The sequence below is a fragment of the Bison bison genome, unplaced genomic scaffold, assembly GCF_000754665.1.
Source record: "Bison bison bison isolate TAMUID 2011002044 unplaced genomic scaffold, Bison_UMD1.0 scf7180017864466, whole genome shotgun sequence".
In the NCBI taxonomy this organism is placed as follows: Eukaryota; Metazoa; Chordata; class Mammalia; order Artiodactyla; family Bovidae; genus Bison; species Bison bison.
The window spans coordinates 11,771,953-11,785,323 of NW_011495027.1; the positions used below are offsets into that span (position 1 = coordinate 11,771,953).

A 13,371-nucleotide genomic window follows, 5' to 3' on the forward strand; every position below is an offset into this window, starting at 1 on the left:
GGCCCTCAGGTGGCCTCCAGGGTCCTCACCAGCAGCACCAGTGGTGGGCAGCCTATGAGCGCAATGGCTGTGGAGAGTTTCCGCTTATTTCCTCCACTGTAGGTGCCGGCCAGGCGGTCTGCATAGAGAGACAGGCCCAGGCTCTGAATACTCCAGTTTGTCACCTAGGGAGGAGAAAGAAATCCCATTTGGGAAAAACAAACAAGCAAACACCCCACCAATTCAAAGTCTTGGGCTCCTAGATCTCACTCCTCCAGGATGACAGACCCAGTGAGGCCAAAACGTGATGACTTATGGAGTGGCTCATGGCCTTCAAGGGCCAGGCGTTTCCTTTCCACCCTCAGATCCTTAGATCCCAGTATGCTTTGGTCTGCTTCACATCCATTGGATGCAACTCCCTGAGAAATAGTCTTCAGCCTTTCCAGAGTGGGACAACGCCTCTTACCCAGTGTCCTGGATGGACTATGGTTAGGAGTGGAAGAGGAAGAACTCTGGCTGCAAATGACATAAACCCACTCATTCATTTACTTAGTCCTGTAAAACATGTAAACTTGTTTCAGGAGTGCTTTGCCCACGCCTCTATAAAAAACAAATCGACCAAGAAGAGCTCATAGTTTGTTTGTAGTTCTTTCTCTCCACTCTGCCTGCCCAGGACTGAGGATACACAATCAAATATTGTGTCATCAGCTATTTGTATTAGTTCTTTTCCTCCCCTTCCGTATGATTATTACATTCATTTGAAATAAAATTGGATTAATTGGTTTTAATTTGCTTTCAGTGTTAGGATTTCTTTTTGTTTTCACTTTTACCTCTTTCTCATTCTTACTGATTTAGTTTTATTTTTTGAATATGTAGAATGTTAGTGATTCCAAAACTTTAAACTATACAAAAAAATATCCTGACAGAAGTGTTATTCCCTCCCATTTCCCTTTCACCCTATTTCCCTCATGCTGATCACCACATTCGTTGTTTTCCAGTTAATCCTTCCTGTATCTCTATTTGTAAAGGTAAGCAGACATATTTATGCTTTCTTATTTGTCCTACTTTCTTACATGAAAAAGTAGCATTCTACCTGTGCTCTTTTACACTTTGCTTTCTTCATTTAACAGTATCTGCTTGAAAAAAAGTCGGTATCATTCACAGAGCTATTTTTTTGGTTTTGATTTTTCTTTTTGGCCACACCAGGCACGGGATGTGGGATCTTAGTTCCCCAACAAGGGATCAAACCCATGCCCCTGGCAGTGGAAGCACAGAGTCTTAATTGCTGGACCACCAGGGAAATCCTGTTTTTTTTTAAATAGCTGCATAAGACCTTGTTGCATGTATTTTTGGCATAAATTATTCAATTTCCTATATACCTGAACATTTAGCTATTTCTGATATTTTATGACTAAAGTGTAGTGAATATGCATTTTTGAATACGTCTTTGTGTACTGTGGGATGTGTGTCTTCAGGGTAAATGCCCAGCAGTGGGATGGCTGGATCAAAGGGTAAATGCATATATCATTTTGTTAGATAGGATGGTGGGAATTTTTTTTTTCATCTGGTTTGTTGACTGCTATGCCCTTGTTTTCCAGAAGAGTACTTGGCACACAGCAGACACTCAGTTGAGCATTTGTTGAATGAATTAACGGATAGCATGCTCCAGTTTTCCCATATCTAAATAAATGCATTCTCATGAAGCAGGTTCATGGCTTACCAAACTATTAACTGGACATAACAAAGCAAGCTAATTTACCCTCTCAATTTCCTCTGCTGGTACACCTCGAAGCCGGGCATAAAGGTAAAGATGTTCTCGCCCAGTAAGCAGGTCATCGATTGCATCAAACTGAGGACAGTAGCCCATACTTTGATGGACGTCAGAAATATTGGTCAAAATACTGCAAGAAGAAAAAACAATTAGTAGGTTTCCTTCACAAAATGGGTGACCAGAGATCTGGGACTGGAGGAGTTTCTGCCAAAACGATAATAAAGCTCCTTCTCCTCTTTTCCCATTTTTGCTTTAAAAATGTGAACAACATTTAGGAATCAAAGTAGGGGCTCTTTGGTTAGAAACTGATAAACTCCAGGAGTTCTGAGCTTTGAATCCAGTTGGATTTTCCTAGATTCCCCTATCTAGGATAAACTGAATACCTGTTACCCGAAGACAGCTGTGCTTTTAGATTGGATCACCTCATGCGTGAATTTAAAAACAAAGGGAAGATCAAACTTAAGAAAATGAGCAAAGTTTTTTGATCCCTTTCAAATATTTGGGAAGTAGCTAGAGAAGATGCATGCTTCCCAATGGAAGTGAACTTTTCAACTTGTATTTAATGACAGAGATACTGTCAATGAAAGAGGAACCAATCAGATCACCACACAGAGCAAGAGACTGGCAGAAGAGATGAAGAGATGAAGTGAGTTCTATCAACTCCCTCTAATCAATATATTCTCCTCTGCTAAAAAATGTATTGCCTTGATGAAAAAACAAACTGACCATAGACTGGTCCAATTTTCTTCCTCCTTCTCTCATAGCTTAGGGTCTAAGAATGAAGGATAGATGCAATGGTATGGGACGGAGAGAGGCCATGTACTTCCCTACTATGACAGAACCTCTTAGGTATGGCCAGTTAAAATCGCCCAGGGAAGCAAGGAGGGTACTTCACCAAGTCCACTGGAACTACTACACTTAAGAGCCCCAATCCTGTGCCTTAAACCTATAGTTTCTTTCTAGCTTCTGTGTTGACTTTACCTGTGTTTCATTTTGATGTGTCATGGTAAATCTTATTTCATCCCCTTGCTCTCCACTCCCTGCCCTCTCCCCTTTTGTTTCCCATCATGAAGTCATTTACTTGGTCATGGCCTGGCTCCACCTCTGCCATTCCCTTTGCTCTAGACCCAACATCAAGGCTGGGAAGGCTGGGGAACCAAATTCATCCTGTCTGAGCCAGTGAAGAATGCTTAGGACTCTCCTCACCCAGGGAGCATTGGGCCATGTTGATGATGGCTTTCCCAGGTAAGCAGAAGTTGGTTTCATGTCAGCAGTGCCTAACTCCACTCATAAACCAGGACAGAGATTTTCTCTGGGCACAATATGTGTGAGCTCTGCTATTCCAGGAGCAGCTTGTAAAGAGGCAGACAATGCCAGCTCATGTTTTCTGTCCTGTCCTGTCCTGTCCAAGACCAGTCTGTTTCCATGTTCCTTACTTCAGAGAGCAGCAGGCACTCTCCCAGAATCCAAGAGCACATGCCAGTTCTCCCTTTATAAAAGAATCTTGGCCAGCAAAGCCAAGTGTTGGCACAGAAATAGCCAATGCAGATTAAAGCTTCCAAGGCTCCTGAACAAGCGCCATGTAGATACTCAACCCAGAGAAAGGGTGCTTCATCACAGACGTTCTTAATCTGGGTCCTAGGGGTTTCTGTAGGGTCATAACTGTGCTTCAGGGCTCAGTTAATTCCCTGAAACTGTTTGTAAAGAACATATGAAGAGAGGTAAAGGGAAGCAATTTTTATAGGTACAAGAATCCCAGGGACGGGGGAGCCTGGTGGGCTGCTGTCTATGGGGTCACACACAGTCGGACACGACTGAAGTGACTTAGCAGCAGCAGTGTTCATCACATGATCAAAGGGTCAGAGGCTTATGACCCACAAAGGATGACCACTGATTTGGTGCTTCCAGAATTTTCTGAGAATTCATGCTAATGGAGGAATATTTTAAAAATCACAATTCAATTCAGTTCTCCAGATAGTCTTAGACTTTTCAGACCGTGTTTGCTGGGAGGTCTGTACCTCCACACAGATCTTTCAGGCTCTCAGAGTCATCCTCAGGTACAGGGTGGGGACGAGGACGTGCCTCAGGACCTGGGAGAGACACCCTGAGACAGGATAAGTGGACACTCACCTCTTGCCTGCTACAGTGGCATCGCCTGAGGTCACTGTGGTGTCCCCAGTTAGCATCTTGAATGTGGTGGTTTTGCCAGCTCCGTTCACACCCAGGAGACCAAAGCACTGAGGGAGAACACACAGAATTGGCCTTGCCCTGGAGCCCAAGAAGGTCAGAGTGTCAGGCCCCAGGGCAAGTGTATGTGGTGAAGGGAGGCATGCTGGACCCATGCTGCCATGTAAAGGTGATTAGTCATTTATGGCGTATGGAAGCAGAATGTGTCATTTGGCATGAGGGTGATTGTAAGCTGAAGGCAAATCGGAAGAAGCAGATATAAGACAAGCTGTCTGCCCTCTCCTTATTTGCCTCAAAGCAGGACATAAATTTACAAGGTGTTCCCTTTTCCTCTCTGTCAAGATGGACAAAAGTAATCACTGGAGACAACTTTAGACTCTTACTAGCCTGGAGACGACACTGCTGCTGCTGCTGAGTCACTTCAGTCGTGTTTGACTCTTAGCGACCCCATGGACCGCAGCCTACCAGGCTCCTCCATCCATGGGATTTTCCAGGCAAGAGTACTGGAGTGGGGTGCCTTTGCCTTCTCCGAGAGATGACACTAGAGGAATCTATATCACAAGCTTTAATAACTAGCCTTTATCTGCCATTATTTACACATACAGGGCTTCTCTGGTGGCTCAGATGGTAAAGAAACTGACCGCAATGCAGGAGACACAGGAGATGTGGGTTTGATCCCTGGGTCGGGAAGATCCCTTGAAGACGGAGTGGCTACCCACTCCAGTATTCTGGAAAATTCCATTGACAGAGGAGCCTGACAGGCTACAGTCCATGGGGTCACAACAGTTTACCCATACACTTGCCGCGACCCACCCTGCTAGAAACTGTAAGTCCATCTCCTTTGCCTTGTAACTTCCCTAAAAATGTATTGTTCCTCTGCTAAGGTGCTACATGAGCCCAAGTTCCCGCCACCCCTTCCGGGTAGTCATCTTTCCTACACATGTGCACATGCTAACAAGCTTTTTCTTTGCTTTTCTCTCGTTACTCCATCTTTATCAGTTCAGTTGACAGAGGCCTGGCTCCAGAACCTAAAAGGGTAGTAGGAAGCAGAATTTCCCTCCTTGACAGTGACTGCTGAGCATTTGAAATGCATCTACGTGTACTATGAGCTTAAATGCACACTAGATTTTGAAGATTTAGAACAGTAACAAAAAATAATGTAAAATATAAAAAACATTTTATATGACTTACATGTTGAAGTAAGTATATCTGATACTACTTCAGATATATTGGACAAGATTAATGATTAAGGCTAATTTCACCTGCTTTTTCCCCTATGGCTACTAGACAATTAGAATGACCTACATGGCTTGTGTTTTATGTCTGTTGATCAGCTCTATTTCAGAGGGGACCAGAGACATGCATGGGAGCTGGTTTCCTGAGGTTCTTTCACATGTGGCCCACAGAGTACCCACCTCTCCAGGGCGGACTCCCACACACAGCCTGTCCACTGCTGGGCTGGAGGTGCTTGAATAAACCTGCAAGATTAGAGAAAGTGGACTGAGGACTAACAGAGGGTTAAACAGGGGGAGGGCAGGAGAGCAAACGATGGCTTAGGTGAAGGTTACGCATCGACATGGATGTGCACAGAGGTGCTGTGAGCGCTGAGAGCGTTGAAGCTGAGCCTCTGTGCAGAAATGGAGTGCAGGAAGATTCATTAGCAGGGCTCAGTTGCAGCGGCTCTTGCTGAGGCCCTGTGTCAGTGCTCAAGATAAATGCTAGGGAAAGAGCATTGAAAGTTCTTGGAAGACTAGTTATAACAAAGATGACAATCTCACATAACACTGGGGAAAGGAATTGCTTGCATTAGCATGTTGCCTATTCTTCAGAAGGTAAATTACAGCTTCGTGCCATCTTAGTCCAACTGGCACCTCCAAACTAACATTCCTGTATCTATTCCCTTACCTTGGTGAGTTCATTTAGCCTTAAGATATCAGTTTTATTTCCTCCACTAATAATTCTCTGCCTTTCTTCAGCCACATCATCATCTTCATCTGTGATGGGCTCCTTTGCAGGCTCGGTAGTCCTAGAGGAAGAAAAGAGGACGAAGGGGGCTGGTTCACAGTGTCCTTAGCGCTGTCCTTTCATCTTACCCTCTGCTCATTCACTGGCCTCGACCCCAGCCCAGCCTTCCACGCCTAACACTTGGCTCTCAAAAGCACTCTGCACAGGAAAGGTGTCAGGCATTAGGCAGAGAAGGCAAGAGCTCGAGACCAGAGTCTGCCCCGGTCTCCAGTCCTGGCCTCCCTGTGTGTGACTGTGGGGATGTTGCTGAACCTCGCCTCCTTCAACCATAAGACAGGGAGGGGTGGTAAGAGTGTCTACCTCATGGGATTGTGGTAAAGATGAACTTGGCACAGGGTCTGGCATAGAGTCAAGACTCAAAATGTGGTAGCTGCTATCATGATAGAACCCTTCATCTATGGTAAGCACTCAACAAATGATAGTTACTAGCAACCAAGCCTCCTACTTCTTTTAGTCCACCAGGTTATCTCCTGTCCCAAACTATAGTTTTCCATCAGCTGTAGGTTAAAACCCTAACTCCTCAGCTGAAATCCCAGAGACCTGCAGTCAGGCCCCACCTACCTTTCCCACTCATCCTCCCATTAATCTTTCTCCTTTTTTTTTTTTTCATTCAAAAAATTGTAGAGGGTTTTATTATTGCAGTTAATGGTGTTATTATTGGTAGAGTCCCTTGGACAGCACTCAGATCAAATCAGTTAATCCTAAAGGAAATCAACCCTGAATATTCATGGGAAGGACTGATCCTGAAGCTGAAGCTTCAATACTTTGGCCATCTAATGAGAAGAGCTGACTCACTGGAAAAGACCAGTGATGCTGGGAAAGGCTGAGGGCAGGAGGAGAAGGGGGCAACAGAGAATGAGATGGTTGGATGGCATCACTGACTCAATGGACATGAGTTTGAGCAAGCTCTGGGAGATGGTGAAGGACAGGAAAGCCTGGCGTGCTACAGTCCATGGGGTCAACAAAGAGTCGGACGTGAATTAGTGACCGAACGACAACAACATTGGTAGAGAAATTACATTCCAAATGGTCTGGCCCACCCAGTTAGTGACTCAAGAAACAGAGAGTAGCAGAATTATATCCAATCTCCTTATTGTCCATTTGAGGAGATAGGTTCACAGAGGGGCAGGCGCTTCTGTCAGGTCAGGTCCTGCAGCTCAGAGCCCTGCCTCCTTGCACTGGATGGTTCCCTTGCAGCACAATTACTCTCCAGTAATTAATTCAGTACTACTCAAACCCTTTTGAATATGTACACTCAACATAATTTTGAAAAGCTTTAAGTAGATACCTAAATTTTCTCCCCACACTTTAGAAGTTTTTTTTTTTTTTTGGCCATGTTGTGTGGCATGTGAGATCTTACCCATTTATCTCTTGGACTGACTCCTCCACCAACCCATCTACCCATAGCTCCCTCTACCCATCTACCCATAGCTCCCAGCCCAGGTTAGGCTTTCCCAGCTCCCAGCTCCTGCAGGCATTTCCAGTGGCTCAGTGTTCTTGTTCTCCTGCCCTGCAGAGCAGAATATCACCATCCTTAACAACACAGCCTCTTCTCTGAACACCCTGAATACCCTGACCTACATGCTCTCCTCCATCCGTCCCTGGTCCTATCCAGTTGATTACAAAGTTTTGTCTAACAAACTTCTTACTATTTACTCCATCAACTTCTTTTACTTCATCTCCTAACACCCTCGCTCCTTTCCAGGCTACCCCTGTCTCTTGCCTAGGTAACAAAGCAGCTTCCTGTCTGATCTCTCTGTTTCTAATGCTTGCAGATCATGTCATTTCCCTGATTAAAACACCCCAACAACTTTTTGCTGTCCTCAGGCTTATATTCTAAGTCCTCACCAAGGTGAGGGGGCATTTCATGACCTGACTCTGCCTTCTTCTCCAGACTCATCTCTCACCACCCCCACCCCAACCCTCTCCTTTCACAGCCATCCTGAACTCCCCACATGTGGGCATACCCACTACCAAGAGCACCCGTTCTTCCCTCCTCTAATTTCTCTCCTTTCCTGGTTGTTTCTCAGGATGGGCACTGTTGTCTTCTTGAAGCCAGAGATTTGGAACACTTCTCTGGTCCTCTTTCTGCTCTAATACAGAAGGACACACTTGATGTGTTGACACCAGAGTTTGAAGCTAATGCGTCTGTTTTAGTAAATAACTCTTGCTTCTCTCCCACCTAAGGCCTCTTAAAGAGGTGCCTCCCCTCAAAAAAAAAAGAGGTGACCAAAGCTGCAGAGCGGGGCCTGCAAGGACTGAGGGTCCCATGGACAAATCCTCATGCTAGAATCACTTTCTGGTCATGTTTTTTTATTCTAAGTGTGTTGACATTCATTATCTTATTCCACCTCTTTCCAATAACTCAATTCCCTGAGGATTAAAAGCTAAAGATAAGTCCTCTGAATCTTTATTTATATGTGACCACATTTGGCCTGAGAGGGTAAGAGGGTAAGGGACAAACACTGTCTAGGAAAGCTTGTTCTGAGTGCCCAGTGACTTGCAGTTCAGGGCTCTGAGCCGAGGCCAGTAAATATCAACTTGGGTTGCAGAGGGGGCTGCCTTCTGGAAACCTGAGCACCCACTTCAGAATGAGGCAGGGCCTTGAGCAAGAGAATGGGAAGAAAGGCATGGCTGGGCTGGGTCTGGGTTGGCAGACAACCCTCTTGCTCCCCAACCAGGGGGGCATGACCACTGCTCCACCCCCGCCACACTGCACCTGGCCGCCTTCACCTCAAATATCACCCACCGCGTTACTCTCTTCCCCGCTCTGCCCTGTCCCGACTCTCAAATCTCTAATTAGCAAAGGGGTCTGATTTGTCTATTTCCTCATGAATGCATGTATTGATTTCCTAGTACTTTGGATATCAATTAATCATTATCATTTGTGATGCTCTGATCCAATTTAATATGATTATGTTTATTAAATGAATGGGATTAAATACTAGTGATTGAAATTAATTGCACTCTATTCTAAACACTTTAAAATTTTCACAAATTCTAATGTGACTGTTTTAATGTGTCTCTCCTTGCATTATTCAGAACAAGCCAGGCTTTGAGAGCATAACAGTCTTTATGGAGTGGGGCTCATGAGGAAAGAGACGACCACATGGATGTGAAATCAAGTCCCCTGACTGACAGATGTGAGGAGCTGGGCTTGGTGCCCTCGGGGTGGTGGCGGAGCATACCATCGGCTGAAGAAGAACTGGTATTGGATGAGGAGCGTCAAGAGGAAGTACACCACACCTTCTACTGCCATGGCAGCCAGGTTCTTCCCAATCAGGTCCCACTGGAATGGATTTGAAGAGTGCGCCTCACCTGGGGATGCAGACCACCAGAAAACGACAGGTAAGTCCTGCTGCCCAGCCGCCCTGCTGCCCCAGCCGTCCCAAGACCTAATTACAACACGAGGCTCAGCTAGACCACGCCTTATGCGAGGGATTAAGTCAGTGACAAACCCGAGTCTCTGTGTTGTGTTTAGTTTCTCAGTTGTATCTGACTGTTTTTGACCCCACGGACTGCATGCAGCCCGCCAGGCTCCTCTATCCGTGGAGATTCTCCAGGCAAGAATACTGGAGTGGTTGTCATGATCTTTTCCAGGGGATCTTCCCAACCCAGGGATTGAACCAAGTCTCCTGCAATGCAGGTGGATTCTTTACCATCTGAGCCATCATCCGAGTCTCATATTGGCTCAAGTCAGAGTAGGAACTGTCCCTGATCCCTCCTATGCTCCTCAGCCATGGACACAGAAGCACCCTGATTCCTTCTAGTATCATTATTATTATCTAGTATTATTCCTTCTAGGAAAAATATCTATATTATTATCTAGTATTATTCCTTCTAGGAAAAAATCCCAGACCAACCAGGTGCCTCCAGCCCCAGTCCAGGCTGCAGGTTGGTCATAGAAACTCCCACTGGAGCCCTCCCAGTCTTGGAGGATCCAGGGCCACATGACTGCTACCCACCAAACCGGGCATAGACGTCTGTCACTGCCTGGCTCAGTGCCAGGTCAATGAGACCCCGGCCCAGGCAGAAGTGGGGGAAGATAATGAGCAGCTTCCTCAGCATGGCATTGATCCTGAGCAGCGTCTGAAATTTAGAAAAGCAGGACAGTCAGTGATGGGGCCAAGCCTGTCCGCCCCCTCCTGAGTGGAGTAGGGCCAGGGGATGGTGTGCAGCCAGAGGGGCCTGGCTGCTGGAGGGATCTGTCAAGCAGATAGGAAGCTTGGGAATACTCACAGGAGGTGTCCCTAGCCAGCAGCCTGCTTGGGGAGCTTTCACTGCAGACTCACTTTGAAATTACACAGGAAGCCTCCCAGGCTTTTGTTACCAGGAGATGCAGCAGCTGCTGGGCCTGTGGCCTGAACTCTCCCTCCTTTGGTACAGCTGCGGGCTGCGCTGGGGCTCAGGCTCTGTCGCTGGCAGTGTCGTAGCCTAGCTTGTACCAAAGCGGAGAGGGCCCCTGAGCATCTTCTAGCTCTGCCTCTCAGCTCCCAAAGGACAGCAATGGCTGTCTGCAACTGTCACCAGCAGAAAAGACGGCCGGAGATCCTCCCTGGTGCCTGGGTTGTGCTGGGGGACTTATTTTTCAGGTGGTAGACTGTATTTGCTGTATGAGCCTCAAGTGTCAGTGTCAGGCAGAGGGACACAAGGGACTGAGGCGGACCTGCTTTTCTGGCCCATCTCTGCTGTACAACTTCCTTCCTCTCTGGCCTCTGCACTTTTGCTTACATCACCTCATCGCCGTCTATCTACCCTCCCCACCGTCCCCCCACACTCTTCCTGGAAGGCACTACGTTCTTATCTCTAGGCCCTTGCACTTGTAACTTCTATTAACCATTGCTATTAGTGAAAAGAATGCTCTTTCCCCTCCTGTTCTCTGGTAGATTCCTGGCCTTCTTTAGAAACCTAGCTCAAATACTCTCTTCTCGCCTAAACCTTTCCCGGTTCCCATGGAAAAACATCGAACCCTCTCTTAGAGGACTTACCACATCACCACGATTAATTTTTTTTTCTACCTGCATATTTTCTGCACTAGTCACTGCTGCCCAGAGAGCAGGGACTGGGTCCAAATTATTTTGGTGTCCTTCCTAAGCACCTGACACCTGATTAGCTCATTGTAGGTACTTCACTGTTTATTAAGTGGGTTAATAAAATACTACTTATTCCAAGCCAGGTATGAATTGAATTCCTCTATCGAGGCCCTGCTGACCCATAGTCCAGCTCTTTTGGCCTACTCTGGTCTGTGGTGTTTTATCAGTCTTGCTCCTTCGATGTTCTGTCACACACTGTCTCATGGAAGGTTATGAACCTCCGCTTATATCGGTTCCTAATTCAGCATGCAGATCATTTCCTCACCGGAAGGGAGTTCCTGGGGCCACACTGGTTTATACTGGCACATTCATCACACAGTGCTCTCCTAGTGGATGTCTCTGTGACCTGAGGAGCCTCCTGTGGGATTCTGGGAATTTCTGCAGCATCCGTATATTCCACAATTTAGGGGGAAGCAGCCAGCTTTTTTATGCAGGGGAGGGGTACGCACTCAGTAATTGTTGGCTAAATGAGTGCGGTCTGCAGGAGTGGGATGTTTTGAGTTGGTTTAAGCTCTTTATTTTGAAGTAACACACTCTATCAAGATGTGGTGAGCTGTGAGCCTGTGACAAAAGCAACTCCAAAGAGCAGCATATTCAGTCTTCCAGGATGCTCTGGTCATTAGTGGAGTCTGTGTTCTCATCCACCTCCTTTCTGGGGTCTGACTGTGATGTGGTACATTTTTTATCAGTCATGGGACAGCTGGGGTTTTGCTTCTTGCTTAGTGGCTACAGAAAGCCTGATGAAGTCAGGGAAAGAGTTGCTTTCCGGAAGCCGTGGGACTGGGTGGTTAATGCAGGTTTGCCTTGGGTCCTCCCAGCAAGGCCTGGAAGCAGGAGTAGGGGAGGGGCCACAGGACAGGTGTGCAGATGTGCTGGCTGGTGCCCACCCTCTCAAATGCGAAGATCTTCTGAGAAAGAAGGGCAAGAGAGGTGCTGGGGACACAGGCACACGGGAGAGCCCACTGATCCTCGGGAGTGTTTCCAGGACGGCCAGGGCTGAGACACAGAGGACCGGGGGAGCAAGCGCAGAGCAAAGACAGCCCTGGGCACTGCCACTGTGTTAGTACTCCTTCTGCCAGTTCTTGCTGGGCAAGGAGCAGTCTGCGGGTGTGCATGTGACAACTGCACCGCACAGCTCATAAAGTGGGTCGTTCAGCACTACAGATTCCTAAGCCTAATCTCAGGATTAATTTTCATATTTTTCTGTTACAATATGTGTATGAAATTGGGAGAAAGATCATATATGTATTCGTTTATATGTCAGCATACTGAACACCCATGCACGTACTCCAGAATACATAGGAAATTCAAACAAAATGTTGCCTCTGGAGAATGGAACTAGGCAAGTGGGAAACAGGAGTAAGGAAGAGACTTATGTATGCCTTTCTGTTCTTTTTAAACTCTGAAATTACATGAATGAGTTACCTTGTGTATGTAAAATCTAAGACCCAAAGTCCCCAAGGATACTTTCTTGAAGAAGTAAGATCTAAAAGCTTAGAATTATGAAAGGTCCTTTATAAATTGCAGAAAGGGTCCAGAAAACCATGACATTCAGAGCATATGAATGAACAAGGAGCTTAAAGAAACAAAGAAAGGAAGGGAAGAGGGGAGGGATAAAGGAAGGGAGGAAGCAACATTCATTTACACACTAAGAATGCACAGACACGGAGTTTGTCCCTGGCTCTACTTGACCATCACACACTCTCTAGTGTCCAAATAATCAAAAGAAGCAGCCAAGAAAGGCACGCTTACCCCGTTATTCTCAAATAATTCCAGGACGAAAGTGATGGCACTGCTGTTGATGCCAATGAACAGATTAGCACAAGATAAGGCCACATAGGCAGTGCTGGGGATATCGAACAGGAAGGATGCCGGATACATCATGGGAATGACTGCCCACCTGTGTGAAATGACACAAGTCAGTTGATGGAGTTCCAATTTCCACCCCACCTGCTGTGCCCCTAGATATAATTCATCCCCCTTTCACACGGGGTGGTATGTTTGAACTGATGAAGAGTCCAGGGGAACCAAAGAGATACTCCCTTCCTTGGTCTTTGCTCTTCATCTTTGAATGGAGACAATAATGCCTTTCCTGACCACCTCGTGGAGTTTTTGTGAGGAGCAATGAGATAGTAGCTGTGAATGTGCCTTGTAAATTATAAAGCCTTATACAATATATAGGAGCATTCTCTACCCTGCAACACTTTCCATTCTAGTCTGGATCAGCAAAGCTGGGCTGAGATTCCAACAGGCTAATATTCATAGTTCACTGGAGCTGATATGTCATATTCACACTTGTTCCTGAATTCTCTAAGA

General features: G+C 46.3%; 1 protein-coding gene across 1 annotated transcript in view; it reads right to left on the bottom strand.

Moving 5' to 3' along the window:
• The window catches only part of ABCA4 (ATP-binding cassette, sub-family A (ABC1), member 4), a 132,401-nt gene that overhangs the window by 6,974 nt on the left and 112,056 nt on the right, over positions 1–13,371 (bottom strand). The window contains exons 35-42 of the mRNA XM_010860511.1: positions 12,808–12,955; positions 9,928–10,051; positions 9,151–9,280; positions 5,843–5,963; positions 5,353–5,415; positions 3,881–3,987; positions 1,739–1,880; positions 30–164 (exon numbers count right to left, since the gene is read on the bottom strand). Coding sequence (XP_010858813.1) covers positions 30–164; positions 1,739–1,880; positions 3,881–3,987; positions 5,353–5,415; positions 5,843–5,963; positions 9,151–9,280; positions 9,928–10,051; positions 12,808–12,955 — 970 coding nt within the window. The remainder of the gene's footprint in view (positions 1–29; positions 165–1,738; positions 1,881–3,880; positions 3,988–5,352; positions 5,416–5,842; positions 5,964–9,150; positions 9,281–9,927; positions 10,052–12,807; positions 12,956–13,371) is intronic.